This window comes from Lagenorhynchus albirostris, chromosome 7 (genome assembly GCF_949774975.1).
Source record: "Lagenorhynchus albirostris chromosome 7, mLagAlb1.1, whole genome shotgun sequence".
In the NCBI taxonomy this organism is placed as follows: domain Eukaryota; kingdom Metazoa; phylum Chordata; class Mammalia; order Artiodactyla; family Delphinidae; genus Lagenorhynchus; species Lagenorhynchus albirostris.
The window spans coordinates 52,799,359-52,822,813 of NC_083101.1; the positions used below are offsets into that span (position 1 = coordinate 52,799,359).

The 23,455-nt window shown below is 40.9% G+C and overlaps 1 protein-coding gene across 4 annotated transcripts in view; it reads left to right on the forward strand.

The window, feature by feature from the left end:
* SMARCA2 (SWI/SNF related, matrix associated, actin dependent regulator of chromatin, subfamily a, member 2) overlaps window positions 1-23,455 on the forward strand; it is a 172,936-nt gene that overhangs the window by 35,700 nt on the left and 113,781 nt on the right. For all 4 annotated transcript variants that reach the window (XR_009541587.1, XM_060155018.1, XM_060155017.1 and 1 more), the window contains exons 6-12: window positions 2,366-2,492; window positions 4,686-4,859; window positions 5,974-6,147; window positions 8,932-9,102; window positions 17,109-17,162; window positions 22,747-22,877; window positions 23,110-23,167. Coding sequence is in view for 3 of the 4 variants with exons in the window: in XM_060155018.1 (XP_060011001.1) it covers window positions 2,366-2,492; window positions 4,686-4,859; window positions 5,974-6,147; window positions 8,932-9,102; window positions 17,109-17,162; window positions 22,747-22,877; window positions 23,110-23,167 (889 nt within the window). In the remaining variant the exon portion in view is untranslated. The remainder of the gene's footprint in view (window positions 1-2,365; window positions 2,493-4,685; window positions 4,860-5,973; window positions 6,148-8,931; window positions 9,103-17,108; window positions 17,163-22,746; window positions 22,878-23,109; window positions 23,168-23,455) is intronic.

Genomic DNA, 23,455 nt, shown 5'->3' on the forward strand with positions numbered 1-23,455 from the left:
CTACATGGTCAGCCCGGTTGTCCTAAGATTATTTATTTAGGCCTAGTTCCATAGTCGTTTAGATGATTAAGGAAAAAGCAGCCATTCTTCTAATGTAGCACCTGACCCACTTTGTCAAACAGAGTAAAACACAATACCAAGGGATAGTTTGAAAACATTCTGCGATAGTCAAATGAAAAGGGTCTGCAATAAATCTAGAACCAAGGAAGCAGAATAACCAACCATAGCTCACCCTGCTGTAGTATCTAAACTTCCTTTAGTATGGCCTTAACGCTACACAAGTAAAATTATCTTGGTTTAGTTTTTTTCCCTTTAAATTATGTATTTGAGAAGAATCTGTAATAGATTTTTCTCTTAATATCCTAGTTGTTAAGATCCGTCACCTGTTGCTCTATTTGGGAATTTTTGGTTATGTGCGTATTTAAGAAATTGAATTGGCTAAAGAAAGTAAAGGTTTGTTTCATACAAAGAAAAATTTTAAACTGTGATGAGAATCCCATGAGTATCAATAGTAAAAGGAATGTGGCAGAAAGTTGGGAGAGTCGGAACAATTTGATCAAGAGAATAAATTGATGAAAGTTTATTGTTGTTGCTTGAACTAACACATTTTTAGTCTTTTGCATGGTTAAACCATTTAAAAGTACTGTTGTTTGTGTTGGTATGCATAGTTGAAATAACACACAATAACAATAATATTAGTAATAACACATTATGATGATAAATCATTTAGTAAATCAGAATTAATAACACGTATATACCAAATAAAAGAGGAATCTATCAGAATATTATTGTCAATGAAGTCAATGAAAAATGATGCATTACCCTTCTTACTATCATTTTTGAAGTTTTGAAAAAGATGATATTTTATTTCTCTACCAAAGCAAACAACTCTTAAGTTTTTAAAAACGCCCTCATTTTGATATTTGGGCTATATGAACTATTAAGATATTTTGCAACATCTAAGTCACAGAAGATTTTACTTTTTTATATCAACAGACAGCATCATAAAGGTTGAAAAAAGCATAGTATTAATTTTTAACAGAATCTTTAATTATCAATTTTTATAGTTGAGTTCCAAGGGAGTTTGCAGTTAGGAAGTATATTTTAATTATCTGCAGTATCGTTGCAGTGGTGTTTGTGTCAGGCCAGTGAGGGTTCCAGCCTCGGCTCTCTCCTTTACTGGCTCTGTGACGTCCACATGTTTCTTAATATCTCTGAACTTCAGTTTTCTCTTCAATAAAGTGGCGCATTTACCTTGTAGAGGTGTGTGTGTGTGTGTGTGTGTGTGTGTGTGTGTGTGTGTGTGTGTGTGAGAGAGAGAGAGAGAGAAAGAGAGAGAGAGAGAGAGAGACAGAATTGTGCTTTATATGCACCTAACTTAGTGGAGTTACTATTAGTTTAGTTTAACTTACTACCTTTTACTGTTCTTTCTTTGTCGAAATCTATTCCAAGACAGTTTTGCCCCAAATGTGGGGGGGAGGTCATTCTAAAAATAGATTTAGATGGCATGTAATTATTTGTAAGAATAGGATCCAGGTGAACCCTAAAACCAGTTTCTATGACTAACAGTAATAGTATCCCAAATGAATAAAGTAGTAAGTCTTTTATTTTCTATTCTGCCCGTATTGTGAGGAAGTACCTATAGTTCTATTTTTTGATGATGTCCAGAATGAGACTCCCCGGCAGTCCTTTTCTGGAAACTCTTAGTTTTTAAAAACTGTTTACTATTTACTGCTGCTCCAAACCTCATTTTTAAAAATACCTAATTTGCCTTTTCTTTTCTCAAGCAAGCACTGCTCGCAGAGGAAATGGTTGTGGCCGGTAGCGCGCTCTCCCTCTCTGAATGTTTTGGGTTGGCTGGTTTCTGTGACCTCAGCACCTAACACTGCTCTTGTTCACTCAGCTTTACTAGCTGTCATTGTCAGCACCTTGGCAAGGAGGGCAAATGGCCCCGTTGCCTTAGGACAGAACTAGAAGTTAGAAAGAGAACTCTGTCGTCTCAGCTCTGCACTCTGGCTGGCCAGGCGTTCGGGAGCAAGTCATATTTTCCTGTCTCATTTTCTCTCTCTCTTTGGAGGGAGCCATGGGGCTTGACTTTCCTCCTAGATGTATTCTGAGCCTTCCTTCCTGGCTGTTAGAGAGAGGTTGTGAAGAAGGCCAAAGTGTTAAGTAATATAGCACCTGTCTGCATTAATGCAAAGGTAGCTTTTCTCTGTTTAACATCAGATAATCTAGTTGGGTATCAGAAATCGGCCGTCAGTATCTGGAAGGTGAACTTAAACCTAAGGTTGTTGTCTATCATTTAAGACCAGACTGTAATGTATATTTCCACCTTCCCCCTCCCCCATTTTATTATCTCCGTTAGACTTCAGGCTCGCATAGCCCATAGGATACAGGAACTGGAAAATCTCCCTGGCTCTTTGCCACCAGATTTACGAACCAAAGCAACCGTGGAACTGAAAGCACTTCGGTTACTCAATTTCCAGCGTCAGGTAATACCTTTTCCCCAGCACATCTGAGGTGCAGGAAATAAATATAATTGTTCCAGAGTGTGATCTGTGTGTTTCCTTAAGTCGTTCAATATTGGTATAAAGATATAAACTTAGTAAAAGACTGTATCTTTTCGACCAGCAGCACAGAACTAAAAGTAATGAAGACTAACTGCTTATTATTCTGTTTTTCTCTTCTGTACATCAGATACATTTTTTTCTTCCATATTATGGTTTCCAAAGTCAGAGTTACGGCATTTTGTTACTGTAGATGAAACCTTGAGAACAGATGGGATAGCTTATGTTTGTCTTTATGGTTTCAAAGAAAAACAGGAAGGTGATAGATCAGAGCTTCTTTGTAAAGAGAAATGTAAAATCCTAGCCGTGACTATGAAAATCATTTTAACAAATACGAAAGCCACTCAACTAAATAGCTCATTGTTTATAGAAATACATAAAACTGGTTTGTAACTGTTGATTATTCATCAACACCTACTTTTGGAGCATTTCATCACATCAGACCCCCATATTTGACTTTTCAGTGAATTTGTATCTATTGTTCTTGCTATGTTCTTAGTAGTCACTGATTAAGAAAGGCTAGCATAGGGACTTCCCTGGTGGCGCAGTGGTTGAGAGTCCGCCTGCCGATGCAGGGGGCGCGGGTTCGTGCCCCGGTCCGGGAAGATCCCACGTGCCGTGGAGCGGCTGGGCCCGTGAGCCATGGCCACTGAGCCTGTGTGTCCAGAGCCTGTGCTCCGCAACGGGAGAGGCCACAGCAGTGAGAGGCCCACATACCAAAAAAAATGAAAGGCTAGCATAGTGCTCTATTTTATAATTGCTAAATCAGTAAGAGACTAGTGGAATGAAGTAGAGCTGATTTTCACTTGGGCGAGTTTTGCCTTCTCACCCCAAAGCTTCAGGTCCCCTGGTCATCACACAGCGGCATTTAGCCAAAGGGGAAAAGGAATGCTTCCTCGCCCGTCAGACGGGCTTGTTTGGTGAAGGTCTCGGGGCATGCAAAATGAATAATGAATGACCGAAAGTAGTTTGGAAGTACTGAATTACATGACTTGGTCTGTTGGAGGATGTGAGCAAAATCACAAGGCCATCCCTCTTGCTATTGTCATATGAACTTGGAAATACGTTTTGCCTTGTTGGTTATAGTATCACAAGAGGGGCATCATGGTGGCTGGCGGCTACTTGACCATAGGTTTGTGAGAGTAGATTAGAGCTTAACCTAAAAACAAAAAAAGAAAAGAAAAAAAGGAAAAAACTTTCTGCATTCCATTTGCTTCTTTTTTACAGGTAACTTCATAAAATGCCTTGATAAGCTGTTTAATAAAATTTTGTTAAATGAGTATTTTCAGGAATAAGATTAGATTCAAATTAGCTTCACTATGCTGGATTCTGATTGGTTTCTGGTTTTTGCTTCATATTATTGAAAAATCTGTTATCTGTGAAGTTTTCCAATGAAATTAGCTGTAATGGATGCTGATTTCGGATTCAGTCGAATTGCTATTTCAGTACATGTGTCCACCCCCCACCTTTTACCACCACGTAACATACAATATGAATGAAATACTATATTTCTGATCTAAAAGAAGTCCATAATACAGTAAAAAAAAAAAAAAATTAAGTATCTTGCAAAGAATATCATTGTTAGGACCGGGAGGAAGCCCAAACTAGTATTTCCCGTCTTTTACATGAGATGATGAATTAGCACTGTTTGCATATCTGCAGCTACTTCCCATGAGCAGGAAGTAACTCTTCTATTCTTTTTTGCCCAGCGTTGTTCACGTTAATCTTTAAGCACAAAGAGAAAGTTAGCATGACACTTACAATGAAGTAAAAAAATGTAAAAAGCTTATTAACTAATTAATATCATTAGGATAATTAAATAGAGTGAATCAATTTATTTAAAAGCCAAGACATCCTCTACTTACTTACTGATTTATTTTCTTTACTGTTAACAGTGCCGTACTTGCTCCCTCTCTGAATTTTTTGGAAAGAAAACTTAGAGCATCTTTGAAAATACCATATACATTCAGCATGATGTAGTCCCTTTGTTTCCTAAAAGGCCAACTCTGATGGAGAAACTCAGGGAGTCACCATTCGGCTCCACTAAATGGAGGGCAGGGGACGACGGGGGTCTGGCCTCTGTCTGGGGAGGTGTTCTAACTGCTCCCCTCTTGACAGCTGAGACAGGAGGTAGTGGCCTGCATGCGACGGGACACGACCCTGGAGACGGCCCTCAACTCCAAAGCATACAAACGGAGCAAGCGCCAGACCCTGAGGGAAGCCCGCATGACAGAGAAGCTGGAGAAGCAGCAGAAGATCGAGCAGGAGAGGAAGCGTCGGCAGAAGCACCAGGTACTTGGGCCTGGGCTCTGGGTGCCCCGCCATTGACAGAGATGCTAACCAAGAAACTGGGTGGAGTCAGAACCACTGAAAAATGGACAACTGCGGGCAGTGGGGACGTCACAGAAAGGATCGTGGGAGCTTACGTAGTCCAACCACACCATTTCATAGATGAGGAAACCTAGGCCCAGCCAGAGTGGTAGGTGACCTCCGCAAGGACATGCAAACGGTCAGTACAGGATAAGGGGGTGGGGGGGACCCTGCTTTCTGAATTCCAGTCACGTGTCGAATTCATAACCCCATGGGATGCTGCTGACTGGGTAGGCACAGGCGGGTTTCCTAGGGCAAAGTCCTGGGGAAGAGGGAACTTGGAAAGAAGAGGGCAAACCGTTATTTTTATCACAGATATAAATATAGTATCCGGGGCTTTTCAAGGGCCCAGTTGAAGGTTTCACAGGGGCAGATATTTTAAAACATTCCTTTCTAGGGATTTGGAAATATTTTGATGTAGGATCTGATCTCGTGTTGTAATCCTGTGAATTTTGCTTGTTTTTCTGTGCTTAATTTAGTGCCTTGATTAAGTTTTGTTTTGAAAAGTGTTGGACTTAAGTGTCAATAAGGTTTTAAGTTTCCCCTTCTTTATTTAAAAAGTGGATACAAAAGATGTATGGCAATTTTAGCTTCCTATAAAACTTCTTTTGAGGGACAATTCTAAGGTATTTACGCGAGAGCAGAAGAAACACTACTTCTGTAACACGCTTCTCACTGGAAACACGCGTCTCCCTGAGGTTTATCTGGGAGTGATTTGCTTTAAATTTTATCATCACTGTTTTGCAGGTCTCTCTCAACCTTTGATCTTTCCATTTTCACGTGGCCACACCCTCAAGGCCGGGGAGGCTTCTCTTCCACCGGCTGGCCCCAAAACGAACTTTGAGATGTCATCTTTCCCACCACTACGTAGCCCACACCTCAGCTATGGAGACCCACCAGGGCACCTGTCCCAAAATAGGTTCTAGTCCCCCATGGGTGTTCCATACACAGAGTTTCCCTGTACTATGATGAAACCTCAAACGACATTGGGAACTGAATTTTAAGCCTTCTCTTCTCCCCGCTTTGGATCCCTTAGGAATACCTGAACAGTATTTTGCAGCATGCAAAAGATTTTAAGGAGTACCATCGGTCTGTGGCTGGGAAGATCCAGAAGCTTTCCAAAGCAGTGGCCACTTGGCACGCCAACACTGAAAGGGAGCAGAAGAAGGAGACCGAGCGGATCGAAAAGGAGAGAATGCGGAGGTTGATGGTAAGGGGCCTGCCTACAGGAACCCAGGAAAATGCTCCCCTCACAGCCATCTGCACTGAGAATGTTAAACATGCTGTAGTAGAAGGAGAGAGTAAAAGCTGCTTATCAAATATACTAATCCATTCCTTTGAACTTCACCGGGATGGAGTAAAAATATCTTCCCTTTCCTAGACAGTGCAGTGCCACAAATGTAGGGCTACCACTGATGAGTATAGGGTTTCCATGTCCTAGGGTGGCACTGTTATTCAGATGATAGCTCTTTTTTTTTTTTTTGCGCTACGCGGGCCTCTCACTGTTGTGGCCTCTCCCGTTGTGGACGCGCAGGATCAGCAGCCATGGCTCACGGGCCCAGCCGCTCCGCGGCACGTGAGATCTTCCTGGACCGGGGCACGAACCCGTGTCCCCTGCATCGGCAGGCGGACTCTCAACCACTGCGCCACCAGGAAAGCCCCAGATGATAGCTTTTTACATAAAGGCAGGTACTATATTTTGCAGGAGTTTTGATCACCAGACCTGGAAGGATGGAAACGGCAGTTCTTTTTAAAGTGTTGCCTCTTTGAGACTAATGACACAAGTTGTTTTGAATGAATATCTCATGAAGTTGTGTCTTGGAATCTAAGAAGTTCTCTTTTTTTGAAGCCACTGGTGCTTCAAAATTCTGGCAGAAATTTTTCTCTAACAGTTTAAAAAGTGATTTTTAAGTTAATTTTGAAATGCTGCTTTTTTGATCATAGCCATGTTATTGTCAAAGGCTATTCATGGGTCATTTCTTTGCCACTGTTACTTTTTAATGGATATATAAACACAGAAGGAATTGGTTTATATCACTGGCCTGCGTATTTGAGTTTATTGGCCATTTATTTTTGGAATCGGACCTCAGAGCACACCGTGGATTTTAGAAAAGTGTGTGTAATGTATATTGATAGGAGACGTGCAAATTCTATCTGGGATGTAATGCCTGGGTACTGGATGAAGATAAAATCATTAGCCTCAACCCATAATTATATCCCTGGAAGATTCCAAATGACATAGTCTTCCTGGCTGGTATTACGGTTTGCGTTTTTTTGTCATTAATTTTTTTGGATTTCGGAGAGTGAACACCATATTTTAAAAGGCTCTGTGTCCGGGGTCTACTAAGTCTTACCACCTTCTCCTACCTCCCTCTCGTTTTTTGGGAGGGAGGGGACCAGGAGATGGCTAACTAGCTGGGGAGACCATTTTATAGTATTTGAGCAGGGAACAGTCAAATTTGTCTGATTCAACTGAAGTGAAACTATATTAGAACTTCAGTAACAGATTGGCTTGACACTAATGATTAGGCATTTGCAAATCATTAATTTTCGCAATTAAATGATGGAATATACAGATAACAGAGACACTGAAGTTTTTTTTTATCATTCTTTCTTCAAGTGAGATCAACCATAACCAAAAGCAATTACAGTTATAATAGCATTTGAGGTTCATGCTCATCCGTGGGGCAGACAGCAGCCAGACGGAGTGATGAGGCTGCTGTTACTCGGGCAGATGCTGGAGGGACAGCCCTGGACTGAAAAACCTGAGCTTCTCTGTAAGGAGCTGCCTCTTAAAAGATTTTGCAGTGTGTTCCTTTTATCCTGCATCACATGAGGAAGATATTTTTGAGATGTCCTTTTATTGGGATGTATAAAAAGATTTCTCTGGAAATGACCCAGAGTGCATCGGTTTTTATTCCATTCAACCTCATAATATTGCTTAACAGGAGGTAGAAGTGGGAAGTACTGTGTCTGTTTTATGGCTCAGCACTGTCAGGCTTCAGGTGCTAATGACTTGTCTCCAGTCATCTGGGCCCATTATGCAGTGCTGACCAAAATCCCTCCCAATCAACCACATTTTTTATAAATTCATTTATTTATTTAGTTTTGGCTGCGTTGGGTCTTCGTGGCTGAGCGCGGGCTTTCTCTAGTTGTGGCGAGCGGGGGCTACACTTGGTTGTGGTGCCCGGGCTTCTCATTGCGGTGGCTTCTCTTGTTGCGGAGCACGGGCTCTAGGCGAGCGGGCTTCAGTAGTTGAGGCACACGGGCTTAGTTGCTCCGCGGTATGTGGGATCTTCCCAGACCAGGGCTTGAACCCATGTCCCCTGCGGTGGCAGGTGGATTCTTAACCACTGCGCCACCAGGGAAGTTCTTGTAATGCTTTTAAGTATAAGAAGTTACTTGTTCAAAACCTATTCAGTTCCTTGCCTCTGGAAGTACTTATTGAAATATTTATGAATGAAAAGCTGTTATGTCTGGAATTTGCTTCAGGACAATCCAGTTTGGGATTGCAGGGAGGAGGTGGGGGAAGGGCTGCAGCGAAACAAACGGGAGTCATGGGGAGTTAATTTTTGTTGCTTGGTGTTGGTTATATGAGAGATTACACTACCTTCTCTACTTTTGATTATATTTGACACTTTCCAAAATATAAAGTTAAGAATAAGTTTCAGATGGTGAATCCTGAAATTTTAACACTTTTTGCGCAGTTAAAGGAACACAAAAGAATGAAAAGTTGGCTCAGAGTGCTTGATCACACCACACAAATAGTTATGTGTGTTGACCTTGCCGTGAACTCTGGTGTCCCGGGGCATAGGCATCGTACCTCCGTGTGTTCCCTATTCCCAGACAGGGTGCGAGAACTCGGGTGGCCGGAATCATTCGGTGTGCTGCACGGACCACCGAAGTTCAGACCATCAAGGGGAGGGATGAGTGGAAAAAGGTGTCGTCTGCAAACTTTTATTATGTCCTGATCACGCTCTTCTTTCCTTAATAGGCTGAAGATGAAGAGGGCTATAGAAAACTGATCGATCAAAAGAAAGATAGGCGTTTAGCGTATCTTTTGCAGCAGACGGATGAGTATGTGGCCAACCTGACTAATCTGGTTTGGGAGCACAAGCAAGCCCAGGCGGCCAAAGAGAAGAAGAAGAGGAGGAAGAAGAGGAAGGTGAGCACCTGAGTGGCTGTGGCTGAACCGGGGACGTGTGGTCGCCGACCAGTTTTAGGCATGTCTTGCCCTTTAATGAGTACTTCCTACTACACTAGTGGGAGACTTAGATGATTATATCACAAACATTGCTGATATAAATGGGTTGACGTACTAGGTGTACTAGGCAACATTTTGAAGATTGCGGCATGATGGACAGGATGTATATTTGGCTCGTATTTCCACTGTTGCACCCAGCATTCAGAAACTAAGTACACACGGTCGGTAGAAAAAGGAAAACCATGGGCACAAAGAAATGTTTGCTCAAGTGCAATGCCAGCGAGGCAGGGGACTGCTGAGTTAAGAAACTGGAGTAAAAATGAAGACGAAAATGCTATGTTCAGATTGAAAGGAGCCAGAGGAAGTGGAAAAGATAGCTTTGGGATACTTTTAGAACATACTTCAGCCTGTTTCTTTGGACAGACAGCGATGCCAAGATTGTGTGCTCAGTTCAGCTGCCCCGGTTTTACACTAAGGTAAATGTGCAAGTCAGGGTTTTAGGTCATTACAGAAAACAGTGAATAGTCTTATGTAAAATAATCCAATTTATCATGAGAAACGAAGGGGTAAGACTTAGAACCTCTACTCTGCAGATACTATATCTCAATTCAAGGGTAACCTGTAAATATAGAGCCTCTTTGAAGCTTAAGTAGTCTGCTAATATAGTTCTCGGTGTATATTTTGTTTTCACGGTCAGTTCTGATTGGCCCAGGTATAAACATCAACAGAAAGTCTCCGTTAGAATTGTGAAGATTGAGGATTGGTAGCGTTTAATCATTTCTTCTCTGCACTGAATAATTGCACAAAATGTTTTTCAAAAAAATAATTAATTTCATGGCTCCTGAATTCTCATACCTGTTTCATAATTAAGGAGGAGGAATAAGTGATTGAAAAGGCGCCTTCTGCACCTGATTTCTTTAGTATAAGATAGCTTCCCTTATTGTGAAGGTGAACAAGGGATGAGTCAGGGCTTGCATTTCGACATTTCTTTGGTGAGGAATACCTCATTTTCTTGTCAAGGTCGCATTATAGACTTTGCAAAATTCCAGCTCCCAATTTCTGACTTAACGTTGGCACGAGGCAGGCAGATAACAATTCTGTCATATTCCATAGGAGGACCCCATGAAATGGCCATTTTAGTTTTTCCTCATCCTGAGGCATATTTTGCAGAGACTGTCACAAAAAGGCCACTGTTAGTGTTTTTAGTACTACCATTCGTAGTCTGTGTTTCTTTGTGATTAAAAGCTAATGGCTCAGATATGAGCTTCTGGCTTTTAATTAATGGACTGCTGCAATAGTATTAGATTGTTATATCATCATAGGCAAAGAAAGATACATAATTGTGTTGTAATGATTATGCCTTTGTTTTTACGTTAATCTGTACAGAGCAGGAACCTGTCAGTATTTTTCCTGATGCTGCCAACACTGCATCATCTGTAGGTTGACTCTCTACCTCCAAACTCTTGCTTTCAGGTTTGCTAATAGCACTTATTCTTTCTGTTTCATGTATTTGCTCAGAAAACATTAACTGAACACTTACTATCATCTAGGCAGGATGCTAGATGCTGGGGGAGAGAGAGTGCAAGTGGTGAGGAAAAGCACTCTTGCCCTCTTAATTAATTAGAGAGAGAGAGAGACAGACGTTAATCAAATATGCACCCAAGTATATAATTATAAACTGTAATGAATGCTGTGAAGGAAGGCGGGGAGTAAAACTGGGACCTGGTTTCCTGGCAAACGAATAATAGGTACCCAAGCGACTCCAGTCTGCCTGGTGGCTGTCTCTGGGCATCTTCCGCTGATGAGCTCACATGATGGAATGTGCAGAATTATTAGTTTATTAGCAGCCCTCTCCCTCTTCCCTGACATGCTCTCAGGATGCCTCGCATCTGAGCTCCCCCTGCCCTCAGCAGGACCAAGGAGATCAGGCCGTATTTCCTTCCTGGGCCATCTTGCTGGGAGACCTTGGATAAAGAAAGGACAAAAAGAAACTGGGCTCCTTCCTAGACCTTCCTGAAAACTGTCTCATGGGGTTTTAAGACTTAGTTCAGAGTGAGTTACCCAATTTTAGATGCACCTTAATTCAAGTGCAAAGAAAATGGATGCTTTCAAAAGCTGATTATTTGACACTCTGGATTACCTGGAGTTCTTCTTCCCTCCATTAGAGTGAATGATTGAGAGTTGTTTGTTCCAGCTTCTCTGTGTCAGGGAGGGAACCTGCATGTGGACACTTAAAAATTCTGTGCTGTCCCTTTCAGCATTTCCTGTAGAAGTGAATATCGTGCTGTATCTATCTGCAGGTTTTGTTTTGCTTTTTTTTCTAATTAAGTAAGGCATCCCTAAATCTTTGTTTTGAGAAAGCTTCTTTACTCAGTGAACTAATAGCATTGAACTGGTGGCAACGCTTGTAGGACAAGATACAGGTAACTTCAAGAACTGTGCCGTCCAAGATAAGTATGGTGGACCTTGCAGTTTAATTGGAAAAGGGCTACTTTTTTACTCAGTGTTAAACTAGTGTATCATTTTTTTAAGGAATTGCCCTGGTGTAACAGAGAAGGCCTTTTTCTTTCTTGGGGAGTTGATCAGGTTTACTTGGTGTTAGTGAATAATAGAGTGGATTTCCTTTAACCTCTCAGGACCTTGCTTAGTTTTGCTCTTCTCACCATTAGAGCCGCTTCTATGAAGTATACATTTATAAATCATTCTGAAACTTCTCGATCTCAACCTGGCCTTCCATTAACGCCCTTGAAGTGGAAGAAAAAGAAATAAGCTCTATGTATCTACTTAGGTGTTAGAGGAGGAATCATTTTTCAAGTATTGAAATATCTGATTAGGTGACAGCAGTCTCTGCAGTGTGACAAGGTGAATACACTGTTAATGGGTACTTAGCATGACCTGGAGGTCTCCATCCTCTGCCATGCGAGTTCTCTTATATCTACTGGGGGACTCCAGGTTGAAATGGCGTCGTATACAGATAGGATGGAACGTGCTAACTTACGAAATTGGACTACTGTCTAAAGCACGTTTGTACGCAATCTCTTAAATTCATAACTGCATAAGAAAACATGGAACACTAATTTGCTGTTATTCCCTTGTAGGATATTTCATTAAGAGATCTGTTACCCAGTGCTTCAGTCCCTTGATCTGTAAGAAGGTGACAGGAACAGGACCTATAGCCTAGACTTGTTGTGAGGCTCACATAGGAAAGTTTATCTAAAGCACTTAGAACGCTCCCTGGGACATAGTACGCGCTCAGTAAATATTAGTTGTTTTATCAATCAGTTCTGTGGTATAGATGTAGGATCATGATTGTTGAAATGTGGTTATAGGTTTTTCTGAAAATAAAATCTTCTTTTCCCCCTTACTGTATGTTCTCTGTGGTGTTGAGAACATAAGTGGCCACCATTTTTTTCTAGGTGAGGATCAATTAGATATTATCAGGTAGAATGTCTTCTAGGACAACGACAGGCTCCTTGGCTGTGGAGGCCTGCAGTGGGAAATGAGGATTTCTTATTTTTGGCAGACTCTGCTTCCCTCTTCCTCCCCAGATCCTAGAAAGAGAATTTTCTAATTATTTGGCCTATAATACCCAAACAATAAGGTATTTCTTACAGAGTTTTAGGGTATGTCTTTCCTTAGGCTGTGGTTGGGAGCCCATGCCAGCCCCCTAACCCACACACCTACTGCTGAAAAGTCTGGTCATTTAAGAGGTTCAGCTTCCCCAGCTATTGACTTCAGGCCAAAAGTAAAGTATAAAGTATTTAATCCCCTTCCCCCAAATCTTTCACTGGGGTGTATACCAACAGAACGACACCCTTGGTATTTATTGTGACATTTCTTGGAAACCCATGATACTAATGAGAACGTAGAGAGTCCATGGGGGAGTGCTGTGTCAAATGACTTTTTCATCATGGTCTTTCTTTCTGAAACTTATTCTGTTCTCTTTCTCTCTCATCAAACACTGTTATACGTGAATCTGTGATGTTTTGGAGGGGGGACCTTTCTGGCATAGTGTATTGATCAATATAGTGACAGGAAGATAGCCAACAATTAGAGAAAAGCCCCTCGGTATAATTTTCAGTGAAAAGAGCATCAGATGCCAAGTAGTGATGCTATTGAGGCATTTATTTTAAATTTGAGTGACTCTCCAGTCCTTCTCAATTCTTTTACCTCCTTTCCCCAAAGATGATTAGCTTATTGCAGTTTGCCTCCACAAGGAGATTTTTGTAGGTGAAAGAAAGGTTCTAAGGCAATTCTGGGCATTTGAGTGTAGTGACTATTGTAAAGGTAGGTGAACACGATGCCATGATGGTTAGATTTATTTGATAAGTTCAGTGTCAAAATGGGTGAAACCAGAAATTTGGATCAAAGTCCAGCTTAACTGGATTGACCAGTTACTTGAGTCAAAATGTTGGAATTGGTTTTCTCTGCAAGGCTCAACTTAAGTAATGTGCAATTGCCTGTTAATTTGATATTCTTGGGTATTTTTTTATTGCCTGATCACCTATCTTAATGCTCACAGGTCCTCTTAAATGACAGTAAAAATAACCCAAGTGGTTTCTGAAAATCTTAAGTTTCCCTCGAAGCAGAATGAGTCTTTAAGATGCCAACACATTTGAATGATGTTTCAGCATATTATAACACCTGCTGGGGGATAAACTGTGTTCACTTTATAATATAGATTGTAAACTATTTGGTACAAAGCTGTTTTCTTTACAGAGTGAGGCTGTTTGTGTCCTGTGTTGTGGTAATCTGCATAAAGTACCCCAGTGAGGCCCATTTTCTTGAATTCAGCTTCCACAGGGTTTTCATGTTTGGGGATATCTTTCCCTCCACACAGCGTTGTTGATTATTTTATACAGCCTCTGCAAGGAAAGTGGATAGCTGTGCACATAGCTTTGTTCATGAACATTCCTAAAGGAAGGGTATGAATTGACATCAGCCTTCACCGGGAAGCCAGATTGTCTTTCGTTAGGAGTAATTTGCTTCACATCCGATTCCATAATTACATTCCTCCCTCCCCTCCATGAGGGTAATTAGTTCTCAACTTTTTGTGGATAGGAAGAAGCCAGTACAGAGTTCCTTATTCCTGATTAGTGGATGAACTGCAGTCGGTTTTGTTTTTTTGTGTTTGTTTTAATCAGTGGAAATAAGCTCAGGCATCAGCCAGCAACATTGATAGGATGTGTTTGCAGTCACATGCTACAGATTCACTGTATATGAAATTCTCTCAGGCAGCCGTGGCCACATCAGCTGCAGGCCATCCCACCAGGTGCTCAGAGTCTGTCCCAGGTTACTCCAATATCGTAGTACCGGTCACAATCTGTTCGGAGTTGACCTTGAGCAACACACAAAGGGAATTCTGGCAGCGGAAGAGAATTGAGGGTTAAGCACTAGTTTGATGTGAGAATGTGGATTTCTGAAAGCATACCAACCAGAGATTGTCCCCAAACTGAAGGAATTCAAAGCATGATGGGAGAACTTGACACCTCTTGCTGTAGAGTAGACTGCCATCTGGCTTCCACCTCCTAGAATAACATAGCCGAACTGGGTATAAGTACAGGGCACGCAAGGGAAGGTCTCACAGAGCACCAGTTCAGCGAGGAACGCGTGTGTGCTCTTAACTCTTTTATGACTTGCACATATACTGTCACCTAATTAAAATAATGTTAATTGATTCCATGTATGCTAAGTGGAAAGTGTTGTTCTTGGTGCATTCATTCATTCCTTCATTCATCCTTCAAATGCCTTTTAAGTGCCGGGACCCCTTGTAGGTATGGGAATACATGAGTGAACAAAACAGACAGAAATCCCTGACTTTGTAACCTTATGAAGCAGTTTTCAGACAGTGCTATAGCCAGTTTTATATAGACATAAAAGAATAGCCCTCGGACTATCACTGATTCTTTTACATTGTGGAAATTGACACTCTCAGTGGATATTACATGTCACATTGGATTGTACATATTGAAATAGTGATCCAGTCCTGCAGCAGCCCTATGAGGTAGGGACCACTGCTGTCCCTGTTTTACAGAAGAGGGAACCAAGACACAGAGACTTGGTCGAGATCACACAGCTAAGTACTCTTGCACAGTGACAGAGCTGGCATTCAAACGCAGTTCCTCTAATTCCAGAGCTGACTTTCTTAAGTCTGATATTACATTGCTTCTCAACTTTGATACCAGATAGAAATTTAAAAATTAGTTTAGAGGAATTTAAGTAATGGAAAGGCCTTATTATGAGGCACTTTTTAGATAGCAGCCTATCTAGTCTACAGCAGATTCACAGAAGAGTATTCTTTAGAATAGTTTTGATTCTGTTATTTATGGTCCTTCAAGCTTTTTAATGTACTATTCATTGAAATAGTGATCCAGTTCCACTAGCTAGATATTGGAAAATTGGCTTATTCATGGTCTCATCTGATTTTCTTTGTTGGCCAGATTTGTAGCTAATTTCTGATTTGTATGGAAAGAATGGTGGGATTAATTGACTTTCTCCCATTAATTAAAAGAGTTGCTTGAATATAGTGCCTGAGAATTCCAAAAATGAGATCTTCAGGGAGGCTGGTAGCAGGGATGGTCCCTTTTCTGAGCCTTTCTGCCATTGTTCTCTGTATCCCTAGCCCAGACATAGGGATGCTTTTCCATGGTGGTCATTTCTTGTGAGCTTGTAAATATTTTCAGTTTGGGGTGGCATAAATAGAAAATTAAGTTCTTGGGAAATCATAACCAAGGAGAGCATTTCATTTCCTACTCTTTGGTAGAAGTGCTACATTTTTTTATGCCTTGTGTTTTGGCATACTTATATACATGTATTTTTTGCAAGAAAATTATCAAACAACTATAAAATTTCAGACATTTACGGGAACTGCCCTTCCTCAGTATGGACCAAAGGCTGGATTTTCACCACTAAACATTTTCTGTAAAAGCTGTTTTGTCAAGAGACAACTGAGTTATTTTCATGGGAAGCAAAAATGTATCACACAGTCAATGCCTTAAGTAAACAAAGTGGAATTAATATTGATTCTGTATCATTATGTATATTTTTAATTAACTAAAGAGCCCAGGGGAGGAAAGCTCATTTTCTTAAATGTCTTGATAAAAGAAATGACTAAAGTTTGTTCGTTTGTTTGTTTTTCTTCTAATCACACCACACAGAATAACTTTAAAATAAGGATTCTGTAAAGGTGATGTTAAGGATTTCACTTGTCGAAGAGGTCATTATAAATGTAAGAAATTTTAGACTATTTTGTGTCTCTTGCAGATGAGGCTCTCTCGGGTATGTACAAAACGTGACATAATCCTAGCTTTTCATTTAGGCTGCCTTTGAGGCACATAAAGGTTAATGGGCTAAGATATTGGAATATTTAAGAAATGGAAGATGACAGAATTTTTCATGAGATCACAGTATCTGCATCAAATTTCCCCATATACCCACTGTGGAAATACTGTATATTATGAAAGCCAATTAGGTAGAATGATAAAAATTCAGAGAACTCACAGAATTTTGTATGATTTTGCATTTTTATAACCCAAGAGCGGTTCAGAATTCATTCTTGAGGGGACATTTTTAGACAACTTGCTAAGGGAATGGGAAAATTGAGCTGATTACGTCAGGATTTGTCTTCATAGTGCCAAACACAGGGACATTTGGGATTCTGACCTCTGTCCCGATGCTGCCACATCTTAAGCTGTTGGGGTCCTGGAAGACACGGTCCAGCCATCTCTAGTGGGCCAGGCCTGAGTCACACCCAGCTTTCACTGACCCCCTGCAAGTTTCCAATAAAGTACATAGTTTGTCTTGTCTCAGAGAGTGAAGAGAAACACAAAGAAAAGGCATTAATTCCTAAGCTTTGTTGGATGATGATAAGCAGTAATGAATTACCGTTACATACCACCAAGTTGCCATGAGGTCCTTCCTGTACCCACTTTCTTGGTTTACATGTAACATTTGACATTGTTTTGCAGAAGGCTGAAGAGAATGCAGAGGGGGAGGAGTCTGCCCTGGGACCAGATGGAGAGGTAAGGGATTTTGCATCCGTTTCTGCTGTGTTCTGTTGAATGATACCCTGCCATACCTTGCTGCACCATTCTCTGTGTATACTGATTTTATTTTGTACTCTGCTATTCTTTTTTTTTTTAAACATCTTTATTGGAGTATAATTGCTTTACAATGGTGTGTTAGTTTCTGCTGTATAACAAAGTGAATCAGCTATATGTATACATATAACCCCATATCCCCTCCCTCCGGCGTCTCCCTCCCACCCTCCCTATCCCACCTCTCTAGGTGGTCACAGAGCACCGAGCTGATCTCCCTGTGCTGTGTGGCTGCTTCCCACTAGCTATCTATTTTACGTTTGGTAATATTTATAAGTCCATGCCACTCTCTCACCTCGTCCCAGCTTCCCCTTCCCCGTGTCGTCAGGTCCATTCTCTACATCTGCATCTTTATTCCTGTCCTGCCCCTACGTTCTTCAGAACCATTTTTTTTTTTTTTAGATTCCATATATATGTGTTAGCATACGGTATTTATCTCTTTCTTTTTTTTTTAACATCTTTATTGGAATATAATTGCTTTACAATGGTGTGTTAGTTTCTGCTTTATTACAAAGTGAATCAGTTATACATATACATATGTCCCCATATCTCTTCCCTCTTCATCTCTCTCCGTCCCACCCTCCGTATCCCACCCCTCTAGGTGGTCACAAAGCACTGAGCTGATATCCCTGTGCTATGTGGCTGCTTCCCACTAGCTATCTATTTTACATTTGGTAGTGTACATATGTCCATGCCACTCTCTCACTTCGTCCCTGCTTACCCTTCCCACTCCCCGTGTCCTCAAGTCCATGCTCTAGTAGGTCTGTGTCTTTATTCCTGTCTTGCCCCTAGGTTCTTCATGACCATTTTTTTTCCTTAGATTCCATATATATGTGTTAGCATATGGTATTTCTGTACCTCTTTCTGACTGACTTCACTCTGTATGACAGACTCTAGGTCCATCCACCTCACTACAAATAATTCAGTTTCATTTCTTTTTATGGCTGAGTGATATTCCATTGTATATATGTGCCATGTCTTCTTTATCCATTCATCTGTTGATGGACACTTAGGTTGCTTCCATGTCCTGGCTATTGTAAATAGAGCTGCAGTGAACATTTTGGTACATGACTCTTTTTGAATTATGGTTCTCTCAGGGTATATGCCCAGTAGTGGGATTGCTGGGTCGTATGGTAGTTCTATTTTTAGTTTTTTAAGGAACCTCCATACTGTTCTCCATAGCGGCTGTATCAATTTACACTCCCACCAACAGTGCAAGAGGGTCCTCTTTTCTCCACAGCCTCTCCAGCCTTTATTGTTTGTAGATTTTTTCATGATGGCCATTCTGACCGGTGTGAGGTGATACCTCATTGTAGTTTTGATTTGCATTTCTCTAATGATTAGTGATGTTAATTTAAGCATTCTTTCATGTGTTTGTTGGCCATCTGTCTGTCTTCTTTGGAGAAATGTCTGTTTAGGTCTTCTGCCCATTTTTGGATTGGGTTGTTTGTTTTTTTGATATTGAGTTGCATGAGCTCCTTGTAAATTTTGGAGATTAATCCTTTGTCAGTTGCTTCATTTGCAAATATTTTCTCCCATTCTGAGGGTTGTCTTTTGGTCTTGTTTATGGTTTCCTTTGCTGTGCAAAAGCTTTTCAGTTTCATTAGGTCCCATTTGTTTATTTTTGTTTTTATTTCCAACTTCTCTAGGAGGTGGGTCAAAAAGGATCTTGCTGTGATTTATGTCATAGAGTGTTCTGCCTATGTTTTCCTCTAAGAGTTTGATAGTGGCTGGCCTTACATTTAGGTCTTTCATCCATTTTGAGTTTATTTTTGTGTATGGTGTTAGGGAGTGTTCTAATTTCATTCTTTTATATGTAGCTGTCCAGTGTTCCCAGACCCACTTATTAGAGAGGCTGTCTTTTCTCTGTTGTATATTCTTGCCTCCTTTATCAAAAATAAGGTGACCACATGTGCATGGGTTTATCTCTGGACTTTCTATCCTGTTCCATTGATCTATCTTTCTGTTTTTGTGCCAGTACCATACTGTCTTGATTACTGTAGCTTTGTAGTATAGTCTGAAGTCTGGGAGCCTGATTCCTCCAGCTCTGTTTTTCTTTCTCAAGATCGCTTTGGCTATTCGGGGTCTTTTGTGTTTCCATACAAATTGTGAAATATTTTGTTCTAGTTCTGTGAAAAATGCCATTGGTAGTTTAATAGGGATTGCATTGAATCTGTAGATTGCTTTGGGAAGTATAGTCATTTTCACAATGTTGATTGTTCCAATCCAGGAATATGGTACATCTCTCCATCTGTTTGTATCATCTTTAATTTCTTTCATCAGTGTCTGATAGTTTTCTGCATACAGGTCTTTTGTCTCCTTAGGTAGGTTTATTCCTAGGTATTTTATTCTTTTTGTTGCAGTGGTAAGTGGGAGTGTTTCCTTAATTTCTCTTTCAGATTTTTCATCATTAATGTATAGGAATGCAAAAGATTTCTGTGCATTAATTTGGTATCCTGCTACTTTACTGAATTCGTTGATTAGCTCTAGTAGTTTTCTGGTAGCATCTTTAGGATTCTCTATGTATAGTATCATGTTATGTGCAAACAGTGACAGCTTTACCTCTTCTTTTCTGATTTGGATTCCTTTCATTTCTTTTTCTTCTCTGATTGCTGTGACTAAAACTTCTAAAACTATGTTGAGTAATAGTGGTGAGAATGGACAGCCTTGTCTTGTTCCTGATCTTAGGGGAAATGGTTTCAGTTGTTCACCATTGAGAATGATGTTGGCTGTGGGTTTGTCATATGTGGCCTTTATTATGTTGAGGTAAGATCCCTCTATGCCTACTTTCATGAGGGTTTTTATCATAAATTGGTGTTGAATTTTGTCAAAAGCTTTTTCTGCATCTATTGAGATGATCATATGGTTTCTCTCTGCTATTCTTTTTTAAGTAAAAATAGTAGTACATTAGCATGGTAGAAAATTAGAATAGTATGAAAGGGTACACTGAAAAGTAATCTTCCATCTCAGACTGCCAATCAACTGATACTAAGTTTCTTATGTACCACTCCAGAAATTGTCTGTGCACATATAAGCATGTGTTTATGAATATACAGAATGTGGAAAAATCTTAAGTGATTCTATAATTACATTTTCCCCGTCAATGATACAGAAGCAGAAAATATGACCCAGTTTCCTTCATTTACTTTGAAATTTCATAACTGTAAGCCAAACAATTTGCGTATTTGGTAGCTTATTTTTTGCCGTTTTCTGTAGGCTTACCCGGTAGCCTCTATTTGTAGATTCAGCGGCATATTTCTAAATTTTATTTCCTAGTATTTTCAATATTCTGAATCACGAGAATACAATGATTGATTTATTGGATGTTTTTTTCTCTGAAAACTCAAAAGTTCTTGGCCAGTGATTCACACGAGCAGGCATCCCCCTGGAGCGAGCGGGATGGGAAGGGCGTTTGTTTCAAACTTCCTTCTCCTTTCACAGATTCTGATAAATCTGCCTGGAGGATTGGGGTGGGTGGAGGGTTGTCTCTTCCCCTTCTGGAATTGCAGTGCACACGAGAAGTATTATGAATGTGAACAGCCTGGTGGCAGGAAAAAGGTTGAAACCACTATTCTGTGCAGAAATCTCTTGAACAATAAATGTTACTTAACCACTATAATTCATCACAAGGAAAGAAAAGATCAGGATAAATGTCTAATGTGTAAGAAACACTCAGTGGGCTGTTACGGGGGAAGAATACTATATATTAGAGCACTTAGAAACAACTCTAATTTGTAAAAACCCACCCTTACTTAAGCATGCCTCACATCAGTCTGTAACTAACAAGCACACAGGGAGAGATTTAACGTGTTAGTGTGATAGCTCTCTTATCTCATGTTATCTCCTGGGAAAATAAGCTCCTGATCTTGGGCCTGTGACATACACTTTTTTTTAATCTTAACACATGTGTTTTTCTGTTTGCTGAAGTGGGCAAAGTAGATGTCTTACCTGGTTTGTTTTGAAATAATGTTCTGATTACATTCTGCTGTGCTCATTCAGTGTTTTTGCCAAAGTTCTAATTCCAGCTACAGTGATTTCCAGTTTTCTTTGAGGCAAGACACAAACAATAAAACAAGCTGCATTATAATAGTTCAAGATAATGGAATATGGTTTTTCCAAGGGAGATGGTAGCGAATGGTAGATTTCCTACTTTATCGCGTGAGCCTATAGATGACCTTCTACGTTAACAGGAAGAAGCGTGGTCTTCACATGCAAAGTAACGGTGTTCACAACCATTGCTTCAGCACACATAAAAGGAAAAACTGTCTGGAGTAAGCCTTCTCTTTTTTGTAAGGTTGTTTTTGTGGATAATTGCTAATATATTGTTTCTTATTCTGACAGTGCTTTGTTAAGGGAGAAGGGGGAAAGAACCAATATTTTGGGGGAAGGAGGTGGTCATTTCCTATAAGATATTAAAAGATAACCTACAGTATACTGCTTTTCCTATCATTTTAATTTAACTCCAAATGAGAGTAATTTAGAAAAAATTCTTTGGAATTAATGGGTTGCCTACACGTCTCACCTGGGGGCCTGCTCCTAGAAGTACAGTCACCCTGTAATCAGTAGCATTCATTTGCATAGGATTACTCCATTTTTAGGCCTTTTTAAACAATTTGTTCTCTGAAGTAGGTTAAGCACAGCCTCTGCAGTTTCACTTATTCTCTTAATTTTCTGAGCAAGCCATATTTCATTGAGAGTCTAATAACGAACTTCAGCTCAGACTTGGTCCATTTGCTAGATTTCCAGTGAGCAGAGCCTGTTGCTTTTTCACAGGGCCCCATGGTTGGGCTTGGTACCTGGTGGTTTGGTTTTGGATAAATGACGTTGTTTCTGCAGAAGCCAAACCAGCCATAATGAGATGATACAAGTTACAGTACCTTTTCCTTTTTTTCCATTATTCTCTCTGAAACCATGGCTTGGCAGTAGTCCTTATCTGGAGGGGATTATTTGGGGGTTGGGGGTTCTTAGCTGCAACTGACAAAAATCAACTCTGGCTGATTTAAGTAAGAAGGGAACATATTAATAGGATATTGGGTGAGTCATCGGAACTCTGGAAGCCTGGAGAAGCTGACTGGGGACTGCGCTATTATTTCAGTGATATGTTACCGTAGCGTACCCTACAGCTGCTTAGTGAGGACACGGCCAGCCTCGGGAGCGGGCACAGCCAATACCACTGCACTGGCACTGCTGCCACTGCTGTCTGCCCTCCTACCAGTGTGCTGTTGGCCCCCGCTTCCTTCTAGGTCCTAATTCAGAGCCTTGGTGAATGAGCCCAGCTGGTGGAGCTTAGGTCTTATGCCAGTTCCTTTGCTGCAAGGGAGGCTGGTGTTTTCAGTTTCTTTGGTAGGAGGTGACCTCCCACTTCCCACCAGTACTCATCAGGTGATGAAATTTCTAATCGCGGGAGAGGGTTTCAAATGCTGGGCAGCCAAAAGGCCGAGAAACATCCAGCACAGAATTGGGAGAATGTCTTAACCCGAAGCGGTGTTATGTCTTTTCTCCTTTCTAGCCCATAGATGAGAGCAGCCAGATGAGTGACCTCCCTGTCAAAGTGACTCACACAGAAACCGGCAAGGTCCTGTTTGGCCCAGAAGCACCCAAAGCAAGTCAGCTGGATGCCTGGTTGGAAATGAATCCTGGGTATGGCACTAAAGCAGAATTATTGGTGTTCTTTGACTTTTCAGGTTTTTGTGGTCCTCGTAGAATCTGGGAACTAAAATAGCATGACCTTTGCTGAACTGCTTAAAGTTATTACCTGCATTTGTATATAGAATGTGTCATATATTTGTGTATAAACACACACACACGCACACACACAGTTTTATGATTAAAAAGCTAAGCCTCCTCTTCCTTCCCACTCCTTTTCTTGTAGTTACGAAGTTGCCCCTAGATCGGACAGCGAAGAGAGCGATTCTGATTATGAGGAGGAGGTACGTATATATCTCTGTTTGGAGTTCATTGGCTGGAAAGTTCACGGGGAAGCACCTGTGTCCTTCTGTCTCTTCGTCCTCCAGTTTTGGCCATCGGGTGACAGCTGAGGCTGAGGGTTTGACAGAGCTTTGCTGGTGCATGACTAGTAGCACAGTGACCTCTCGGGGGCTCCTGGCGAATGCGGAAGCTTGGTGAATTCTAAAGTTATTTGAAACCGAGAAGAGAGAAGCTGGCATTAAATTGGAGATGGTAGAAAGGTCTTCTGAGGAAGATTGGAGACGGATTAC